Here is a 23,448-nt window from a genome sequence, read left to right on the forward strand (position 1 = left end):
GGGCCAGGGGTGAGATTGAGGTCAAGGTTATAGAACCTGACAAGGACAGTGGGGTGGACCAGCCCGCAGCATTGCAGATGTCATGGAGATGGTCTGAGGCCTGAAAAGGACGAGGATAGAATCGGTCATGGGATGACCGAGGGCACCTTATGAATGTAACCAGTTTTAGGGTACAGGTAGGCACTGGCCATGCCTGGAGAAAACTCCAGAAAAGAGGCGGCCACGGAAAGGGCCTGCAAATACCTTAATCTCCTAAGAGAGCAGATGGCCAGGAGAAACACAGTCTTGCCTGTAAGATGCCTAAAAGTTTCCTTGACCAATGGCTCAAAGGGTGGATTGGATAGAGCTTCCAACACAACAGGCAAGTGCCACTCATGCACACTAGGTCGTTTCGGAGGCCTCAGCCTCTGGGTGCCGTGAAAAAAAATGCGTCACTAGCGGGTCCTTTCCAGTGATTGCCCCACTAGGGGCACTTGAATTCCTTTACGAGAACGACAAATCGATGCTGGACTGCTAACTGCTCTGATGGAGCTAATATTAATCAATCGTCGATATAGTTTAAGATGCGGATGCACTGACATCTCAGGGGGAACAAAGCCACATTCACACACTTTGTAAAGGTGCAGGGTGAGAGGGCAAGACCAAACAAAAGTACCCTATATTGGTATGCTTCGGCCATGAAAGCGAACCACAGGAACCTCCTGTGAGAAGGTAGGATGGATACATGAAAGTATGCATCCTTTAGATCTGACATGACAAAACAGTCCTCAGAACTGATCTGAGACATGGCCTGCTTGAGGGTTAGCATCTTCAGCTGATCTAGAATCAGAATAGATCTAGAATAGGAGGAATAAACCCTCGTTCTATTTGGGAACTATGAAGCACTGGCTGTAGAACCTGGACTCTCTGTCTGTTGGAGACTCCTTTCTCATGAGAGTGTCCACTTCTTGTTCCATGACCAGAGCCTGCTCGGGTTCCACCAAGGTGGAACAGAGGCAGACGAGACCCAAACTGAATCGTGTAGCCTCTGTTTACAGTACGCGTCTGGCAGAGCTTCCCAGGCTGTCAGTTAGTCTCTTAAGGGTATCAGTCTCTCGAGACTGATGGACCCTTGGTCCCTGTGGGTCCCTGTTTCTGTAACCTCCCGATGATGGAAGGTGTTGAGAGCTAAATTTGCCATGCAGCAAAGCTCCTGGACCTCCTGGCCACCCCTCTGTGTCTAGCTCTTACAGCAGGTCAGCCTGATACGTCTGTAGCACCGCCATGGTGTGTACTCATGCAGCAGTTGACCTGCTGAGGTGTAAGCCTTACCCACCAGCACCGACGTATTACATAGGCTTCACTCCAGGCGCTTTTTATAGTTTCCTGGTCGTAAAATCACCCCGAAAACAAAATGAAAACAACAAACATTTAGTAACCATGTATACCTAGGAATTGTCAGCAATGGTAGGAATTTAAAAGTTTTTAATGGTCATGTGATACACCTGCCCTTGTCTTACTTGTTACTGAAAATATGTTTTTTAAATGTTTAAATTTACCCATAAACTGTCAAGTTTAATGTCATAAAAGCCAGTCGAAGGAATAAACCATAAAAAAAAAACTTCAGTAAGCTATAATAGATAGCAACTATGTTTATCAACCTCTAAAAACTAGTTGAAGCATTTTCATGCCAAAGGGCATTATTGTGTATTGCAGGAAACCATCTAGTGTTACAAGATGGTGAAATCTCAGAAGCATCGGGAGTTAATGGAGTTAATGAAACCTGCCAATAGTCCTTAAGCGGATCTGGTTTATTTACAAAGTGGGCAGAGCAAACATTATCAATGCAGTCATTTAGTCATAGCAAAGGGAAGGATCAAAAACTATTTTAAAAAAGTATATTTTTATTTTTTATAGCTTTTTGTCATTAGCTTGACATGCTTTTGGTTTAAGAGGCCACTTTACAAGCTTCTTTTATCTTGCTGAACTCACTGGTTTAAAATGGAAAATCAAGTAAGTGAGTAAAATCTAGCATAAACCCATAAAACTGTCCTTCTTCTGTTTATCTGACAAATAAGATAACAATAAAAATAAGTCTCAAGAAAACTCAGTTTGTCAATGTACCACACGGGTAATGCAAAATCTGGAATTCTAGTTCATCTGACACATTTGCCCTTACATGATCAGGTACTGCAGTGATGACCCCAACACTGAAATGAAGGGGGGTTGCCATTGTTTCAGTAGGCAAACAGATTCCTAGATTCTTCCCTACCAGCATTGCAAACAGAGAGTACAAATCTCTCTCAGCCAAGCCAGGATGCAATACATTCATACACACTAAAGCAGGTTTGTGCTTTTACTTCCTTAAATAAAAGGACAGGGTCAATCCATCTGTGGTTCAAAATAAGGAGACACAGAAGGAAATAGCAAAACCAGAGGAGCTTGCCAAGAAGACTTTATTAAATCTGGTGGGATAAAGGAACTCTTCACTGCATGGAGTTTAAATTTCTCAGAATTGTATCTTTATCTCTTCCATCAACTCTATCTTGTGTATAGCTAACTGTAGTTCAGTTTCTGCACAACAAGCCAACTGATCTGAAGTAGTAGAACAAATAACAATACAACACCAGCATAAGAGACATTAACAGGACTAGCCAGGCAGAACAAATAACAGAGAAAATTTAGCACTGTCAGTGTAAAGCAAAGCACAGAAGAGTGTTAAAGAACACAATTGCAAGCATTAAAAAAAATAAAAAGTAACCATTAAAGTAAAAAGCAGAATTCGTGTGTAAGCTGAGGGGATGGCTCACTTTTGCCACCATACTGACTTTAAAGACCATACTCTTCCTATTTTGAATGCATTCCCGCAATCAATTGGCAACTTACACCCAGTTTGCCAACTGGGCAGAGAGCTTCAGGGGAAGAGAAAGCAAGTAAGCAAAACAAAGCAGCAAGTAAACAAGCACTGATGTGTGTACACTAACAATCATGCACATTACACCTGAAGAGCTTTATACAGCGGTGTAGGCTTCAAGGACCTTTGGTTAAGCAGTTCATTCAGCAGATATGTGGGCTGTGGTTGAACAGCATAAGTGGATGACATGTCATTTGAAGGAAAAAAGGGATTTTCTTTCTGCTAAGTAGCACTGGTGTTTAGACAAAGATGTTGGATAACATGGGTCACCATTCTTGAACGTAATGACCTCCTATCGAGAGCTTGTATGTGTGGAGTTGGGGAAACAGCAGTTGTAGGGCTGTAGAACCTTTTGATGAGCAATTGCTCTGTGCCGGTCTGGAATTGCTCATGACTGAGATAAAAAAATTTATACTTCAGAACTTTAAATAGCACCAGAACCACAAATAGGTCAAATCAACTGGGAAAAAAAAATTATATAACTTTAAACACAATTTCTTTTTTAATTTGGCTGTGTAAAAAATAAAAATTCACCAGAATGCTATGTTTGTAAACACTTGTTGATAACGGTCAGCTCTCTGGAGCAGTGTTATTAAAACCACTCTTCCTTTTACATTGTTGAACAAAAAGATCCAGTTGAATAAAGAGATCAAACAGTCCAGATCACAACACCAGGCTAATTTAGGTTACTAAAGCCACATGTAACTTGTTTGAGCCACTGTACATAAAGCCTTATTCTAGCCTCATTAAATATAACAGTAGGGGGACAAAATATAGTTTTTATTCCATACCGGCTAAAATAATAAAATTTTCCAACGTCTCCTTTAGTTATACAGATTCAGTTAAGTGTCTTACCTTTGTTTAAATCTGACTTTCTACATCAAAATGCCTATGCCAAAATAATAATAATAATAATAATAATAATAATAAGAATAAGAATAAGAATAAGAATAATAAGAATAAATAGTACAAATTATAAATTCCTGGAATTTATAACAGAATTGGAGTGTGTTAATAATTTTTTAATGCAAGTTTGCCATACATGTTATGTGAAACTTAAAAATACACAAATTATATATATATATATATATATATATATATATATATATATATATATATATATATATATATATATATATATATATATATATAAATTAATTAATATAAATATATATATATAAATTTATTATTATTTAAAATTTTTTTCAGTTTATACAATGACTAACTTTTTTTTCTGCGTTTTGTCTAGATACTCAATCGATCAGAGCACAGATCAGGAGCAAATCTTTAACATTGATGCAGTGACTGGTGCAATCACCCTGGGGAAAATCCTGGACAGAGAGACGGCGGGCTGGCACAACATCACAGTGACAGCTGTCGAGGCTGGTACGTCCTGTACTTTGTCAGAACTCGATACAAGATTTGGTCTATGGCCTGTCAATTCAGTTTGGATAAATAGATGCCCAAAGATGTACCCCAGATTTTTTTATCTGTATTGTAGAAGGTGTACCTATGGTTTAACATCACATTAAGTTGAGATTTATCAATGACTATAATGGTAGCTTAAATTGAATGCAATGTGCAATTTTTTGCTTTTACTAAATAAAAAAAGGGATTTATTAAATAGTTCAAACAATTGATAACTGTTAATCAAGTGCTCCATGCAGTGTAATTGAATAGACAAATACAGCATTTGGATAGCCTGCAATAACACTAATGTTTATTACTATCAAAATGTATTATTATTATTTTATTATTTTATATTTTTATTTTGTTACTATGAAGTTACAGTTGAACAACTCTTGCAGTGATTAACTCTGTTTGGCAAAAGGAGATTTTTTTTTCTTTGTACAAGGTTTAAACTTTATATTATCGCAGACTCTTTCTCAGAGAAACATGCCCTCTGTTGGAGGAAAAAGGAATGTTGAAGCAAAATTAAGTGAGTGAGTGAGTGAGTGAGTGAGTGAGTGAGTTCACACTATTTCTGAGTATTCAAACTCTTCAACAGTCTCCTTCATTCCCTTATTAACTTATGCCAGCTTAATTTTTACAACAATGACAACGGTAAGAGTTCCCATGGGTTTCTTGAATTTACTTTAGTGACAAATTTCTGGGTGTTTCAGTGCTGACATGGCCTCACAGAGTCATCGACACAGTGAAATGAAATAAAAAAACAGATCATATAGAGCAACCTAGTCCCTTGGAAAAGGAGACTGAATAAAGACATGGAAATAACACTGGTAAGAAGCAAAAAAGCCCATGATCCAGAAAATAAATCTAAGTTAAAACAAATAAACTGTCTAAGACAATTTTAACCCCTCTAAAAAGCCATAACACTGCTGGGAACTGATGCTGGGTACCACACTAGGTCTGACAAGCATGAAAGTAGTGTGGATGATGGTACAGAGGGTGCAATCAGTGCTGTAGTTGCTGCTGCATGTGAACCCGCTGATCCAGCACCCATCGAGGAGAAGTGATTGCCTGAAGGGGTTTAGAATGCCGGGATGTAACATGTCTTTTTGCAACACAGATATACTTTAAGAGAAGCTTTAGAGATGCTTTACTCAAATTCAGTCTACTGAGTAAAACAAGCTGAGAGTAAGTACACAGATATTTCAGAGTGGCTTGACTGATAAGATTTAAACTTAAGGGGTAAATCACATTGCCAAAGTACTGAACACTAAATAAGTTCTTAAATATAATTGAAAAAATAGTTAAAAATTTATCCAAAAACCGGAACTAATGTAAACATAGTAATATTTTAGTCATGTTTAAACAGTGGCGGACCTTCAGTGAGGACTTACCCGACTTAATCCACCTCTTAATCCCACCACTATCACGTCACAATTATAGAAACCATCAAAATGCAATAGAACAACGCATGGCATTACAGAGAGAGGGGCATTTCACATATGGAGGGTGAATAACATTTTACAAGAAACCCAGTTAAGACAACTCTAAAACTCTACACTGGTAGCCTTTCCCAGGCTGAGACAAGCTAGCTAGCTTTGGGGTTAGCCGACCTCTCCACACGATGTTTAGGTTTTCTTTAAAATGTATTTTTATGTATGTCCGAGACCAAATCAATTTCTCTTCCTCCATAGGCATAAAAAAGTCTAACTCAGATGCATTAATGTCAGTTTTCCTCTGACCAGCCAATCAGAAGACGGAAAAATGCTGACGCTATTCTGGGCCAGCTAGCTGCCCTGTAAGGCGAATATGAATCTGATTGGTTAAAGAAACAGAGCTATTTATTAAGGAGACTCTGGTTAAAAAAAAAAAAAAAAAACAGCAGAACAGACTTTGTAAGCCCTGGGAAGATTAGATTGACATGGCAGCACATAGAGGCTGAAATCTAATTGGACAAAAAATCTAACATACACACGTGCACGTGGTTAAAAGTCTGGCTCACAAAAAAGGCTGATTTTTTTGGCCAGTTCTGTCACCAAATTCCCTATGAACTCTCTGGATCTCATCAATGACACTGGCACTTTAATAATAGATTACTTCAATATCACCTATTCACCTTTTTTTTAGGGAGAAAAAAAGGTCTGGTTTCCCAACTGTCAGCAGTGGTATATAAATAGAATAGGACAAGTTCATAAAAGTTAAAAGCTATGAATTGTTTTTTTGCATACTGCCTAATTTTTGAAAGACAGACAAGCCAAAGGAAACATTTTGAGCTTTAAAAACACCCAGGCAGCAGAGACATAAATGAGAAATCCAGTCTTTTGTAATTGTCTTTAAAGTTTTTTTTCAGTCAGTGATCTGTAAGTTGTGACATCTTGAGAAAATTACTTAGACAGGTTGTTTTTTTTAGCCAAATAAAAGTTTTTGAAGCTTAATTGGACAGGGATTTTATGATGTACTACTGGAGTGCATTGATCATGGAACTCTTCTCTTGAGTTGTCAGAGGGCAAGTTTGATGGGACTACCAAAGAAGGGAGACCTTGTAAATGTACAGAATGCTGTTACCCTATGTTGACTTTAAAACATTGTCAAAGGCTTCAATCAACGGACTAAAACACTTCATGTATATATTTTTAAAGATGGCTTTTTTTCTGAGTACAAGACACTGTGACTGTTCTTGATGTACTATTTCCAGTATGATCACAATGAATGGCTTTTTAATAAGAACCATTTCTGTCACCAGGGGCATATGTCAAGGGCTACTAAATGCTATTTGAAGCAAACCCTTATTGTGTTAGACCCCATTTTCAATGCAATATTGTTTGATTTCCTGCATAAGAGTTTTTTAGATCAGAAATATATGTCAGGTTAAACTTGTGTTTAAACTTTTTCCAGTAGCTTCTGGTTGAAGGCACTTGGACGTTACTAGGTAATGGGCAGATAAAAGAACCATGCTAACCTACAGCAGTGTCGATGGGACAAAGAGGGTTTCAAAGCTCTTGAATGTTCTTTAAAAAAGGAGTGGTAGACAGAGTGAAATGGAGTCTTTAGAGATGAGGTGGATATGCCCAAAACTCTGCTATAAATGAACCCTGGTAGCACCTTATTAGACTTACCTACGCATATATATTGGAAAGGTTTTTGTGAACTTTTGGTTATCACAGCTCATTCAGACGGTTTATATCTGACAGTGATTGAATGAGAACCAGGACTTACTCATGTGCAATGATTTCGACACACCAGGACCCCTTCTCTTTCATATTTTGTGACAGGCTTTTGACTAAAACTAAAAAAAAATATTACATTGACAGGAGCATTTAGACTCTGTGCTATAAAATTTTGCTCAGGTGCATCCCATTTTTCTGGATCATCTTTGAGGCGATTATACAATTTGACTGTAGTCAAGCTGTGTCAAATTTCAATTGATTTGACATTATTTGGAAAGAAAACACGTGTCTATATAAGGTATTACAAATGTCTATCAGAGCAAAACAAACCATGAGAATTAACAGACAAGGTTTTGTTGATGTACAGATCTGAAGAAAGCTACAAAGATTTCTGCTGCATTTAAAGTCATGGGAGAAGTTGAGAAACTTGCAGAAGGTCGACCATCACTGCAACACTCCACTGATCTTGACTTTATTAAATTTTAATAATTTTGGCAAGGGGTCTAAATACTAAATACTGTAGGTCATGATTAACAGATGTTATTTTAATGAAGAAATATGTTTGATAAACACAAATGTTTGGAAAATAGATGACAGTCAGACTCAAACATTTATTAATAAATATATACAAAGGTATGCGCCAATAAGCTAAAACATAACCATTTAATATGAAGCAAATAACACTGCTTTTCTCATTATATCGATGCATGTCAAGGTCTGGGTATATCAGATGTTTTTCCAATTGGTGTAATTCGTTGTGGCCGAAGACTGAGTGAAATAATCTCTAAAATGACAAGGCATGTAGGATGTTTCCACTCACCAGTGGTGAATAAATAACTGAGGACCGAAAGGAGGACCAAACCCAAACCAATGAGCCAAGATGTCCAAGGCCTATTGATGTGTGTGCCCATGCTCTTCACTATTGAAAATGGCCAAAATGTGCATTGCATGCTTTGGAGTGGGACCTTGTAGCAATGGAGGAAGGTTTGATGAGTTTCTTTCAGGAACTCGAGCTGCATCAAAAACACTTTGGGAATGCCTCGCGGTGTTCATGGTCTAAATCACATCTTAAATTTGGCCAATAGGCAAGTCATGACATTATTGACGGGCGACGTCATGTAAACCAGGAAGCTACAAAAAGGGTGAGCGATGGTAGCGGTTACCTTTTTGTTTAGGCTCCTCCTGGCCTGTTCAGGCGACGCTGTAGGTAAGGGCGATCACCGACAGGTTCTGGGGGCCCAAGGGCCCTAGACGACACTCTAAGCTTTAATCGAAGGGGTCGGCCAACCTGAGGATGGTCCTCTCCTTGAACAAACGGGCAGTGGTGCAGCGGCCCTGACAATCCGAGCGACCTATTTCAGGGGGGTTTACACCTCCTTATACGGTACCCGTACCTCCTGGACACCACCAGGAGGCCAGACTGTTAGCTCTCCCACAAAATAGGAGAGCAATGAAGGCCCCAAGGGCTGCAGGGCATTGCTCCATTCGCTCTGGGAAGGTCAGAGACCAGCCTCTAGTTCCCCTAAGAGATTTCCTGGCAGCTTGGGAAGGCATGCCAGACGTATCTCAGTGGGTCCTGCACACAGTAGAGAGGGGTTACTCGATTCAGTTTGGGTGATCTCCTCCCTGGGTTAATGAGTTGTGCCCCACCATGGTAGGACACAAGCAGGCACTGGTCCTGGAACAGGTAGTGCACACCCTCCTAAGGAAAGGGGCCATCGAGGTGGTTCCTTCCTTAGTCAGAGGGTCAGGCTTCTACAACCAGTACTTTGTTGTTCTGAAGAAGGATTGCAGAATGTGGCCGATCCTAGATCTGCGCCCCTTGAACCGCTCACTCGTGAGGCTCAAGTTCTGGATGCTTACTCTCAGGGAGATCCTGTCTCAGATCAAGTCTGAGGACTGGTTTGTCACGATAGATCTAAGGGATGCCTATTTCCACATAGAAATTCTTCCTACTCACAGGAGGTTCCTGAGGTTTGCTTTCAGGGGTGAAGCCTACCAATATTGGGTCCTCCCGTTTAGCCTACCACCCCGCACCTTCACTAAGTGCATGAATGCGGCTCTAGCCCTGCTACGGCTTCAGGGCATCCGTATTATAAATTATATCAACAATTGGTTGGTATTAGCTCAATTAGAGCTTTTGGTGATACGGCATCGAGATGTCATTCGAGCCCACATATAGGAATTGGGGTTAAGACTAAATGCGGAAAAGATTGTGCTTTCTCCAGTACATAGAACTACCTTCTTGGGCATAGTGTGGGACTCTTCCATGTTGCTGGCACAATTGTCCCCTGCCCGGATCGAAGTCATCCTCATTGCAGTCAAGAGAGTAAAAGCAGGCCAGTCACTTACTGTGAAGCAGTTCCAGATGCTGCTCATGGCGTCAGTGTCCAGTGTGATCCCACTTGGCCTCCTCCATTTGAGACCCCTTCAGTGGTGGCTCAGAGACAGAGGGTTCTCCAGGAAGGGCGAACGTCCTGTTCCGTACTATCAAAATCTTGTGTAAAGCCCTTTAAGCCTTAAAAGTATGAAAAGACTTCTTTTCATACAAAAAAACTTTCCTGTCTCAAGTCCATGGCCTGGGAGCTCCTTGTCATCACATAACACTAACGATGGATGCATCCCTCACGAGTGGAGGAGGTTATATGCCACTAAATGGCATGTGAGCACCACCAGTTGGATCCAGTCAATTGCCCGGTTGGTTCAGTTCTGGAGTTCTTGCAGGAACAGTTTGCCACAGGATTGGCTCCATCAATCCTGAAGGTTTACTGTCCGCTATCACAGCTTATTGTACCCCGCCAGCGGGGCAGTCGCTGGGGAAACACCCCCTCATGACACGTTTCCTACACAGCACCCGGAGGCTGAGGCCCAGGATATGACCCTGAGTGCCTGTGTGGGACTTGGCTGTTGTACTGGCGGCTCTATCTGAGCCCCACTCTAAACCCTTGGCCGAGGTGGCTTTTAGGTATCTGTCGGTTTCTTCTGGCAATTTCCTACCTTGGGAGGGTCAGGGACCTACAGGCTCTTTCAGTGGCCCCGTCTCTCCTGGAGTTTGCTCCTGGGATAGGCAGCGATTTTCTTTACTCTAAATAGGGGTATGTGCCTAAGGTGCCTGCGGCTCCCTCACGACCCGTCGTTTTGCAGGCATTCTACCCTCCTCCTTTCCTAGCCCCCAACCAGGAGAAGAATGAGTCAATGAAGGGAGTTGAAGCGACTGATTTGTCTGCTATGGCCTTCATAGGAAAGGCGTTCCAGCTAATAAGCAGGCGCTCAGAGCCATTGGAGTCAAGGCTCATTCCACCCCGGGTATGGCGGCCTCTACGGCCTGGTCCGTTGGAGTTTCTCTCCAGGACATTTTAACGCTGCGTGCTGGTCCACCCCGCTTACCTTTGTCAGGTTATACGACCTCAACATCAGAGCCACTCCTGGCTCCTCTTTCCTGCATGCCGGTTGTGCTCAGACATACTAGGCAGAGACTGGTCAGTATGGCATGATTGGACACTCGTTCTCAAAGCTTTTTTGACACAGCCAGAGTTCCTGAAAGTGAACGTCACTAGGTTAACCCTAGTTCCCTGAGGGAACAAAAGCTGTGTCAACAGGCTATACTCCCTGCATCCCTGCAGCACTTAACTTATCCTTTTTCAGAAGCTAATGTCGTTACATCGCTCACCCATTTTGTAGCTTCCTGGTTTACGCGACGTCGCCCGCCAATGACGTCATTACTTGCCTATTGGCTGGATTTCACACGTGATTCAGAGCGTGAACAACGCGAGGTGTTCCCAAAGCGTTTTTGACACAGCTCTCATTCCCTCAGGGAACTAGGAGTGCATACGTAACCTAGTGACAATCTGTTTTCTGTTTCATCACTTGAATGAATGGGTTCGAATGCACCTTTCGTCTGGGGAAGCAATGGCACCAGATAGCACTGTCGGAAAAAAATAAGACACTGGGAAGAATCTGGGGGAGCACTTCATTTCTTCATGTCTTAGAGTGCCTGATCTGTTTCTGTGACATGTGGAGAACCAAGAAAACAGATCTGAAAATGTCTGTGCATCGACACTCCCCATCCAACCTGATGGAGCTTGAGAGGTTCTGCAAAGAAAAATAGGAGAAACTGCCCCAAAATAATTGTGGCAAGCGTGTGGCATCATACTCAAAAAAGACTTGATGTCGTAATTGGTGCCAAAGGTGTTTCAACAAAGTATTGAGCAAAGACTGTGAATACTTATGTTCATGTGATTTTTAAGTTTTTTATATAAGATAAATTTGCAAAGAAATCAATCAAGCTTTTTTGAAATTGTCATTATTGGGTATTGTTTGTATAATTTTGAGGAAAGTAATGCATTTAATCCATTTTAAAATAAGAATGTAACAACAAAATGTGAAAAAAAAGTAAAGCACTGTGAATACTTTCCGTATGCACTGTATATTTATACAATCTATGTTTACACTGGACTCTAAATGTAAACATGTATTGTTTTCACTGGCCAGGGCAAACCAAACCCCTTTATATTATTACTTGTAGAATCATGCATTATAACAGAACTTACACATTACCAGCACAAGGGAAATACAGCACAGTTCAAAATGTAATAGGGTGCAAGAGAAGAAATTGTGTCCGTTAAGGATTGTGATAACCTTGTCTTGTTGTGTGGTAAGTGTTTTGGTGAGTGTACACATGCGCTCGCACACACGCGCACACACACACACACTTTTACAGGGTTTGTGGACAGCTCTATTCAGATTTCTTTTACACAACTATGTTCCTCAGATTGCATCAGATTTGACTGTACTATAGGCAGTGGTCAAAGATGCAGCGAAGTCTCAATTCAGAAGCTATTTTTCATAGCTTTTAATATTTCTGAGTCACATTTACCGGTATCAACTTATAAAGAGTTCAGTTTTATTCTGAGTTAAGCACACATGCCAGTTGACAGCTAAAAGTCAGTTTTACAGTATATCAAAAGGCATAGGTGATGCACCACTGGATAGCAATGCACTGTAATTTATGAATATAAACCTAACAGATATATGAGATGCTTTCTGGAATTTTGGAATTTAATTTGCAGTTTGGAATAGTATCCCCTACCTCTTTTCCCAGTTTCACTTGCACTTTTCAGGGGAACTTGAGATGTTAAAGCCATAGAAACACGTTGCCTTTGGCAGTAGCACTGACAAGCTGCTCAGCTGCTGCCAAATCTTTCAGTAAAGAGTGACATTCAATTTTACCAGCCTCTGATTGTATATTTGATATCAAATTGCAGGCTGCATTGCAGGTAAATTGAACGGAAGGGTATCATGTCCCAAATATACTGTTAAGTAAGATATGAGCTGTAATGTCTTTATATAAGAAGTAATGTTGTTTAATATACAGACTTAATAACTCCCCCATACACACACCCAAACACACACACACAATCGGTGCTGCTCTATTCAATGTTGTTGCCTGTAAAAAAATAAAAATAAATAAATAACATTTTGTGATCCCAAATGTGTTGAATTTACATCAACATTGTACCTTTTCTGCAAAAAAACAAAAACAGAGTATTTAGCCTTTCTGGAGAAGGTAAGGCAGGTACTCAAGAGAATATCTCCTGCCGACACCTTCGTGGTACTGTAGGGAATTGACTGTTCATGTTGGGCATTGATAGAAATACCTATAGGGGTGCAATTTGGAGGAATGACCTACCAAATCTAATCTCACATAGTGAATATGTGCAAGCCATAGATTGTTAATAACAAACAATTTGTTCAGACAAACAGTTACTTACAAGAGCACTTAGGATAAAGGTCAAAAATAATACCTGATTGTATCATCGAGCTTGTGACCATGATATTTTACACTCTGGTCAATAGGGCAAAGGTGGTCAGCACCCAATGTTAAATTAAATTTTAATAGCCTCTGAAAGATTGTCTGAACCTGTCTTGGAAGGTAGGGATAAGCCCACAAACAAGCTCTTCTAAGCAAATGCTCAGGAACATTTTCTTTTACTGGCGATATTGTTAAATGCTTGGAAACGAGACTTAAAGGATCACCTTAACCCAGTGAGCATGCTCTTTCTTCAGTTGGCAAGTGCAAGAAATCTCTCCTGATTTGGAATCTATGTAATTGAAATTGCTATGGCTGTAAGCAACCTCCTAGACACAAAACAGAAATGAGACCCATGGAGTGGCACTGATGTCAAGGTTATAAAACCTGACAAGGTCAGGGGGATAGACCAGCCCACAGCATTACAGATGTCATGGAGGGAAACTCCAGAGGACACAGGCTGCGCAGCTGCTTGTTCAGTCTCTTGTCATTTCGAGACTGGACTACTGAAACTCTCTGCTGGCAGGTCTTCCTCTGAATGATATGCGTAACAGATTGTAATCTAGCATACCAGTGTAGATTTATTCATTTCCAGAGACCCATACACTGAACATGCGCTATCTAGTGGCATACAACCTCCTCGTGGAGGAAGAATGGTCTCTACCACAGAGATGGTCTCATACCACTTTGGTGGAAAGAGAGCGAAATCTCAGAGCTGTGCCCCTCAAGGCAAGCCACAGTCTTCACAACTCTGGGCGGGGGTGATCTATTGTGCCCCCTGCCTGTAAGAAAAGATACCTCCTGAGAGGACTCTTACAGGGAGGGTGTTCAAGAAGGGCTACCAGGTACAGAAACCATGGTCTGCCTGGCCATCGTGGTGCCACCGGTACTCCATCCCAGGGGAACTCTCTCCAGAACTCCTGGAAAAAGCGTGCCAGACATTACATGAGAGTGGAGTCACCATTCCCCGGGCTTCAACTCTTGCTTTTGAAAGAGCGTCTGCTTCCTCCTTGAGATGACCCGGAATACATAAGCTGCCCTCAAGGATAGCAGCTTCCCCTGGGCCCACAGGAGGATTAGACGTGCCAGCTTATACAAGAGGCATAAGGGCAGATGCCCCTGGTGGTTGATATAAGAGACCACCGAGGTGTCCGAATGGCCTCTGAGGTCCAGCAGGAAATGCTTTAGAGCTAGAAGCATGGCCAACATTTCCAGACAGTTGATGTGCCACAGATGGGGCCCTCCCCAAAGACCTTGGGCAGAGCAGGCGTTTATGATCAACCCGTAAGGGATGCGTCCATGGTTAGCGTTACATGACGACCATAAACTCCCAATATGGGGCCCTAAGACAGGAACCCGGAAACTCTTCAGACATCTTAGGCACGTAGGGCTCACCACGTTCTGGGCACAGGTTTCGAGTCACCACTGAAGGGGTCTCATGTGCAGGAGGCCAAGTGGAGCCATGTTGAATGCTGCTGCCATTAACCATAGCAGTCTCGAACTGCTTGACAGTGAGTAACTGTCCTTCTCTGACCCTCTTAACGGCTGTAAGGATGATCGTGATGCAGACAGGAGACAGCTGCGCACGCATAAGAGTCAAATCCCACATGATGCCTAAGTAAGAGGTTCTCTGTAATGGAGAAAGAAAACTTTTTTTGTGGTTCAGCCTTAACCCCAGTTCCTTCATGTGAGCGAGAACAACATCTTGATGCCGGACTGCTAAGTGCTCTGATTCAGCTAAAATCAACTAATTGTCTATATAGTTTAAGATGCGGATGCTCTAAAATCTCAGAGGGACCAGGGCCGCATGCACACTCTTTGTGAAAGACGCTGACGCGATTCACTAATTTGAGACAAGACCTGCTTGAGGGTCAGCTTCTCGAACCTGAGCATCATTAGTGAACGGTTCAGATGATGTAGATCTTGAATAGGATGCAACCTCCTGTCCTTTTTGGGAACTATGAAGTACTGTCTAATTGAGGAACCACCTCGATGGCCAAGATTCGAGCACCTATAATCATTTACCTTGTCATTTGTTTTGGAAAGTACTTTAGGCATACAGGGTCACTGCATTGTGTATTTTTATAATTGCTTTTAGTTATGTTTGCATGCTTTTCTTAAAATTTTACTCAAAATTGCTTAAGGTGAATGTGAATTAATGTCTATCTTGTCTACATTTGTTTTTATGCACACAGTATCAAGGTGCAAATTATTATTCCAAATTGTGCAATTAAGATATATTTAATTGCCTTAATTGATAATTAGGAAGTCTAGCATGAAGGACTAGAGTTAACAACCCTGTCGCTTGAAGGTGATTTCACCACGGTACCATCCAAAGCAGAGTATATAAGAATCCGCATCTAAAAAAAAGTATGAAAGTCCATTCTTTTCTATTTCTTTTTTTTTATTTCCTTTTTTACCTTTCCTGATCTTTTTAAAAAATCATATTCAAACTGAGTATGAGTGACAAATGGTTGAGTTATCAACAGGTGTCATAAAACTATCGTTGGTGAAGCAGGAGTTTTAAGTTTAGCTCTCACTTTCTAGTCTATGCTTACCTATAGTCAGAAATTGGGAGTAGTGATAGAACAAGGTCTCAAGTACAGACAGCACAAATGGGGACCTTTCATTGAGCTGCTCTCTATGATACAATGAGGAGCTCAACAGTCGAGAAGGAACTTAAAGTAGACCTGCTGCTCCCCGAAATTGAGAGGAGCCTGTTAAAGTGCTACCTTATAAGAGTGAGCTGCACTAGCTAAAGCGATAGACATGGCCTGCTGCTAAGACCCCAGGGTTAGACCCAGCCTAAGTTAGAGTTGGCCTAAGAACATGTAGGCAGGAGGAATATATTGCCTGGGGATATTCTGAATGCACATTCTAATTCTGTTGCCACCTTAGCCCCAACACAATTGACTCTGACTTACCTCTTTTCGCTTAAGAATCCCTTAATAAGATTTCCTTAAAACAACTTTGTTTTAAAAAGAAAAACTCTTAATTATTTGTCACCATGCCCCTAGAGTACTATATTACAGGATGGAAATGCATTCAAGAGATTTGATAATACAAAATACTATATTGAAATTTACCAGAATATATACTCAAACATCCCACATATTGCATTGTTTCTTTGCTGCTCACATGCTAAGATCTGTAGAAATCAGAATAAGTGCTTTTTCAATATATTTCATAGCTGACAGGATATTTGGCAATTCTCACATCTGGTGAGCCTGCAGCAGATGTGCAGCATCTCTCTAAGCTGCTGAAATCCCTTTCCTTAATATCCTAGCCTCATATGACTATTTAAGTTTATCCCAGAGCTGCATGCATCAGTGGAGTGGAATTAAGCTTACTGAACCAGAATCAGTTTTAATGTATCTAATATGCAATATGTTAAAATGAATAAATAAAGGCTATGAATTTGCACTGGTTTCATACATGACAACCTTTGCATAAGGTCATGTGAAAAAGGAAGTGGGCCCTCTTTAAATTTTATGGTTTTACATATAAGGACATAATGAAAAATCATCTGGTCCTTTCCAGGTCATAAAAATTAGGTAAATACCTCAGATTAACACCAAAACATGACAAATTCCACCATGTTATTTTTTCTTTGAACTAAAGCAATGTTGTAAAGAAAAGTGAGCTAAAATTCTTACACAATGATGTAAAAAACTTATGAAGTCATAGCGAAACTGATTACTTTTGCTGATAAAGGTGGTTCCCTTTCAGGGACTCAAGCTGCGTCAAAACGCTTTGGGAACGCGCCTGAGTGTTCACGCTCTGAAATAATGTGTGTAATCAGTCAAAAATTGGACGCTGGCCGTAATCGCTTTGCGAGCTATGTTTATTGAGCTATGGAGTTGAGGTATCGATTGTGAGCTATCTCTCTCCCGGGATAGCTTCCTCCCTCGTCTCCCATCGGGAGGTGCAGAAACGCAGTGTCGCTACTTGCTCTCCCCCTGTAAAGGGTTTTTTTTGCGGCGCTCATGTCGAGGCCACTTGAGGTCAGTCATCAGTCTCTGAGGACTGTCATCTTCAACAGGAAGACTTCGATGAAGAGATCATGACACAGACTTTTCTGGGAATCTGGCTGTGAAGGGGCGTGCCACACTGTTCTATCCGGTTCCCGCCCTGTCCCAGGCCCCCTCAGGGACCTGGTCCGTTAACCCTGCCACCCTCTGTGCTTCAGGGCATGGCCAGCTCCAGCAAGCTCTCTTTTTGGTCTCCACCCGGCATTGTTGTTGTCCCGGAGATCTCGCCTCCCCTAGAGCTGTCTCAGGGTGCTCCCTTGGCTCTGGACATACCGGAGGACAGTCTCGAGAGACTGATACTCCTAAGGCGCTTTCTTTTTCATGATGCCCTCCCTTCAAACATAAAAACTTACCTATTTAACCCTAGTTCCCTGAGGGAACGAGACACTGCATCAAAACACTTTGGGAACGCGACCGCGTTGTCCACGCTCTATAATAACGTTTGTAATCAGTCAATATTAGACGTGGGCCGTCACTGGTGGGGTGACATCACAACCAGGAAGTATAAAACGCACATGGAGTGAAGTTAGTAAAAGAAAAGGAAGCACTGCATATGCAACCTAGAGACGTTCCCGTTCAGGAAGTTGAGTTGCATAGGAACACTGTTGGTGTATTATTTGTACTGTATATGTTTCGGAAAAACTTTTGCATAAAAAAACCGCATCTTGGTGGTTGCTCAAAACAAATATGGCTGATAGAATATAGTGTTACAAATCAAATGAGACCAAAAAAAAAAAAAAACAACAAATAAGTAAAACAGTAAAAGAGCGCTTGAGCCTCCACTCTATAGGTGTCGTGATGTTCTGCTCTGCATCACCTATCATTTTAAACCTTTTATTTCCTGCCAGTAGCATTATGGAAACAAATTATTGATGGAAAATGTAGCCAATGACTGAAGGATTTTATTCCCCATGTGGGTAAGTCTTAGTTTTATTACTCTTTACAAACTCTTAGTGGTCAAAGCAGCACGTGCTCAGTGATGCACCAGTAAGTGGATGCAGCTCTCGGTTCTGTTCAAACAGCTGTTTTCAGCTCATGTTAACTAGGCATTGTTTACAAAAAAATAAATAAACCAAATAAAAAATGGACAGTCAAAAAAGTTGTTTTATCAGCGATTTGCACAAAGCAGCGATAAGGAAAATATTCTTGGGGCGGAGTAACAACAGAGACTTGGTGATCTGCATGGAGGTGGATTTACAGTTTTATACGATGTTATACATTTTATTGCCAGTTTGTTTTTGTAAGAGAAATGCTTGAAAAGTAAATGTGTGTGTGTGTGTGAATTGTTGAGATTGGAATCACTGGACATCAATATGAATGGCCATGACTGTAAAACAATAGCTTGTCTGGCTACCTGGCCATCAATATGAATGCCACATCAATATCAATAGCCAAACATGTATAATAAATACCCTTTAATGGTCAGCCATTCATTTATATGCAGACTGCATGAATACAGTATGAATGGCCACCTAAGTTTAGCAGGTGGCTCTCAAACAGGGGGAGGGAGAAAAGGATAGTCTCAGATAAATGTTTGTAGGAATCTCTTCATAAAATTAGAAATATAAACTCTTGAGACATGTGGCTTTCAACCCAGTAGTTTTCTGTATTGCTCCAGGACTGATTTCATGTATTTATATATGAAATAAAAATAATGTTAAATGCAGCAAATGTATATCCATGGCAATTCATCATCTATAACTTTCTATATCAACTTTGATAGTAAAGCTTAAAGTGTCTTCTTTTCAAAGATAATTAAATTGTGTATGTAGCCCACTTTTATCAGGAACTGTTAACATTTAAAGTTAGGTAGGGCATTTTCACCTGTGAGTCCCAAAAGCTAACAGGTTAACTACGAGGAGTGAGGGCACCCCCCTCGAGGAGTGCTCTCCGAGAGTGGAGCGTTCGCATAGAAATGCGAGCAGAATGTGCGCGGCACAATGAGCGTGGCGCAATATGTGCAGAAAATCTGCAGCCAAAGTCCATAGCTCCTCAAGCCTAGCTCGCAAAGCGCATCCCCCACCCCCCCCTTCTCAGAGGAAGAGAGGTGGAGCTATTGATCTCGTCACAGGGGTAAGAAACCGCCGAAAGGCATGCTTCCCAGCCTGTGAGGGAGTGCTGGACTGAGCAGGTGAAGTTGGAGAAAGGGACAAGCCCATCTCATAAACTCTCTGCGAAGTCCAGTTGCGAGCCACAGGAACTGGCACGCTGCTCCGCCTTAGCGAGAGTGGGGCCAGAACTGTGAGGAGTGCAAGCTCTCTCCTCTGAGAGTGCCAATCGGCATTGAAATGGCATTGACATGCGAGCGCGGTGCTCGCAGACAACTCTCGAGAGAACCGAGTTAGCATGCTCCGCTCCCAGGATTTTTGTTTTTTGATGAACAATTGCCAGACAATTCAACACATACACACAAAGTTCTTTGTGAACAAACAGTAGCTGGTTTCACTCCATGTGGGTTTTATACTTCCTGGTGATGGCCGGCGTCCAATTTTGACTGATTTACACACATTATTTCAGAGCATGGACAACGCGTTCCCAAAGTGTTCCGACGCAGCTCGATTTCCTGAAAGGGAACCCAATCACACCACCAAGATGACAACAGCATTGCTGAGGAAGCTGAAATTGAGGGTGATTGAGTGGCCAAGTATGTCTCCAGACCTGTACCCTGTTGGGCACCTGTAGGGCATCCTTAAGCTCAAGGTGGAAAAGCACCATGTGTCTAACATCCAGCAGCTCCGTGATGCAATTATGGAGAAGTGAAAGTACTAGATAACAATTGTGCTCACACAAAATATTGATACTTTCGACATAGTTTTGACATTCACTTAGAGTGTGCTCACATTTGTTGGCAATTAATTTGACAATAATAGCTGTATGTTGATTTATTTTTAGAGGACAGTAAATCTGTACTGCCATACAAGCTGCACATTGACTGTTCCAAAAAATATATTCAAGTTTTATTTCTATAGTATTGTTCCTTAAGAAGATATACTAAAATCGTTGCTGAAATTTGAAGGGTGTATTCACTTTTGTAAGATATTGTATAATGAAAATTATGTGATACAGCTTTATGGCTAAGGAAATCATTGGCCCACATAATAATAATAGATTTGCAGTTGCCAGAATGGCTTGTAAAGTGATCACAGTTTAATCACCTACACTATATGTCGTGTTTATGCTATTGACTATATGGCATATTCTATTATTTTTCATATCAGAAACCTGCGTTTAGGGAAAAAATGCAATACTAATATTTGTTATAAATGTTTACCTACTCAAGCCTTTTATCATCTTTCATCCTCACTCTTTTGTGCGCTCTCTCTTTTCAGATAACCAGTCCATGGCTTCTCAGACTTCAGTTAGCATTCGTATTCTGGATGTGAATGACAATCCACCTGAGCTGGCCACCCCATATGAAGCCTCCATCTGTGAAGATGCAAAACCTGGCCAGGTGTGATAAAGCTTCTGCAGTTATTTATTATATTACCATTTCATTAAAAAAGAAACACAATCATCAAACACACTGCATGCCAGCACAGGCAGACACAGCATAAAAGCATTACTGAGATATAATTTCTTTAAAAAACTGGGTTAATCATTTGTGTTTTGGCCATCACTGTCAGTTTCAAAGTGTTCATGGATTACATCTCAGCATGAATGATCCAAAGTCATTGACATACTTGTTGTTACTGGCTTCCTATATTGATAAAGCTGTCAGCTTTGAAATGAGAATTACATCTGTGTAAAGCACAGAATTATATAAGCACAAAGGGAATTTCTCAACACCTAATGGTATTCTATGGTTATAGATTTGAACCAATACTGACTTGCAGTAATAACTCAATATTGATTCTCTAATTGAGTTTGCATATTTTGCATCAGTGACACAGTTTGCATACCTTGCCCTTTCATCTTTTAGGAGAAATTCTAAAAAATATGAAAGTAATGCAATTTGGTAATATTTATTCAAAGCCTGACACATGTGTTTTTGTTAATTAATATACTTCAATATTCATTATTTAAATATATTCACAACACACACACACACACACACACACACACACACACACCTGTTTTAAGCAACAAGTGAAGAGTCAGTTCTTGAAGTTGATTTGTTAAGAGCAGAAAAAAAAAGTTGGTGGCTAGACGACTGGATCAGAGTCTCTGTAAAGTGGCAGGTTTCATTGGGTGTTCCAGATATTCAGTGTTTCATACCGAAAGTGGTGCAAGGAAGGACAACAGGGCCTTGGATGCCTCAGGCACATCGACGCATATGGGTAATGAAACAAAATTTCTATATAAAGCCTGTCCATGTCACTGGTCTTGTGGGATGTGACTTGCTAAATAAACCAACTGACATAGAAGAATACATTTAAGAATACATTTAAAATAGAATTTTAATAAAATTTGAATTTTTTAAAACAATGTGAGAAATTTCAAAAGCTTTAGTACTGTTTTATTAAAGAAAAAAAAAAACAGTCTGGAAATCCTAGACAGTCTCTTTAAATATAAACCACTTTTATATAAAACAGAGTAACTCAGCAGAGCAAGGTTGACAAAATCGTCAGAATTGTCAAAAATAAAATCTGACATATGTACAAAGCAGTAGAGCAAGCAATATACCAGCCAGCAGGAAAAACTTGCCATTTTTCCCACTATGTTTACATTTTTCCAAACACTTTGATATCTACATGGAAAAATAGTCATTTTTGGGATGATGTAAAAATACTCAAAAAGTATATATATATATATATATATATATATATATATATATATATATATATATATATATATATATATATATATTTTTTTTTTTTTTTTTTTTTTTGGATATGAAAACATTTTTTATGTATAATTGGGAAAGCCATTTTATTTGTCTATCAGGGCTAATACTTGAGTTAAATTTTTTTTTTCTGGTGGTTTGGGGCAAATCTAAGATGAGAACATTTAAAGATGAATCTGTGATCTTTATATTTGACACTTCTGGCCTTCCATATTTGAAAAAATCTACTAGAGGCAAACTCAGGCAATCGCTTCCTGTCAGTTTGAGTATGAAACCAATTCTTTCTCCGCTTTTGTCAGAATTGTTTCGTTATTTCTTTGCTCCTAGTTTGGACCTTTTCCAATTGGAAAAACGATCTTTCTGACACTTTGTACCGAAGGCAATTTATATTATTAACTGTTTTTCAGAAAAGACTTCAAGCCGCGACAGTAAATTCTTGGATATTGTTGAAACCATATGTTGCATGTCTTCTGGCTTGACTACAAGTGTGTACCTTGCAGCAAAACACAAAGAATGACAACAATAAGAACAGTTTTATATATTTAAGTCTTGACCATCACTGCTAGGGACTGATTTCACTTTTATATTGGTTGTGTGCAAAATGATTTATTAATATATCTATAGAATTACTTTTTTATTTATTTGGAATTAAAGTATGTATTAAATTAAATAAACTGTATGCAAGATTGCAACAAATTGTGCAAAAAAAAAAAAAAAATACATTATAACATACACTTGAGGCCATATATTGCACATAGGCTAAATATTTATAATCCCAAGATTTTCTTTACTCCACACAAATCATACTACAATATAATGTTTTTGAAAATCGAATTACAGGCATAAATGTAGTCCCTTCTAATAATACTGACACTGGAGTGCACAGTCATGAAATCATAGGTTGTTGCAGCTTTAATAAAGTCTAGCAAACAATAAAAAAACATGGGATAAGATCAAGGTAAAAAAAAAAATGTTGTGGGTCAAAGAAAAAAGCAATAGCAGAAAAGGCTTGGTAAACATAATAGAACTACAGAGAGCATATACATTTATGTTGAGCATAAACTGATTAGGCATAACATTATGACATTATGACCGGTGAGTTAATAACACTGATTATCTCTTCATCATAGCACCTGTTATTGGGTGGGATAGGCAGCAAGTGAACATTTTGCACTCAAAGTTGATGTGTTAGATAGCAGGAAAAATTTGCTATCTTAAGGATTTGAGCAAGTTTGACAAGAGCCTGATTGATGTTCCCAGTCTGCAGTAGTCAGTATCAAAAGTGGTCTAAAGAAAGAACCGTGGTTAATCGGTGCGAAGGCTGGCCCGTGTAGTCCGATCAAACAGACAAACTA

The 23,448-nt window shown here is 40.2% G+C and overlaps 2 protein-coding genes across 6 annotated transcripts in view; both read left to right on the forward strand.

The window, feature by feature from the left end:
* LOC310720344 (uncharacterized protein) overlaps positions 1 to 23,448 on the forward strand; it is a 388,245-nt gene that overhangs the window by 227,073 nt on the left and 137,724 nt on the right. The window lies entirely within an intron of this gene.
* The window catches only part of cdh22 (cadherin 22), a 246,472-nt gene that overhangs the window by 190,511 nt on the left and 32,513 nt on the right, over positions 1 to 23,448 (forward strand). For all 5 annotated transcript variants that reach the window (XM_083529723.1, XM_083529724.1, XM_083529726.1 and 2 more), the window contains 2 exons: positions 4,143 to 4,279; positions 20,640 to 20,761. In XM_083529723.1, coding sequence (XP_083385849.1) covers positions 4,143 to 4,279; positions 20,640 to 20,761 — 259 coding nt within the window. The remainder of the gene's footprint in view (positions 1 to 4,142; positions 4,280 to 20,639; positions 20,762 to 23,448) is intronic.

The sequence above is a fragment of the Silurus aristotelis genome (assembly GCF_946808225.1).
Source record: "Silurus aristotelis genome assembly, chromosome: 2".
NCBI classification, from domain to species: Eukaryota; Metazoa; Chordata; class Actinopteri; order Siluriformes; family Siluridae; genus Silurus; species Silurus aristotelis.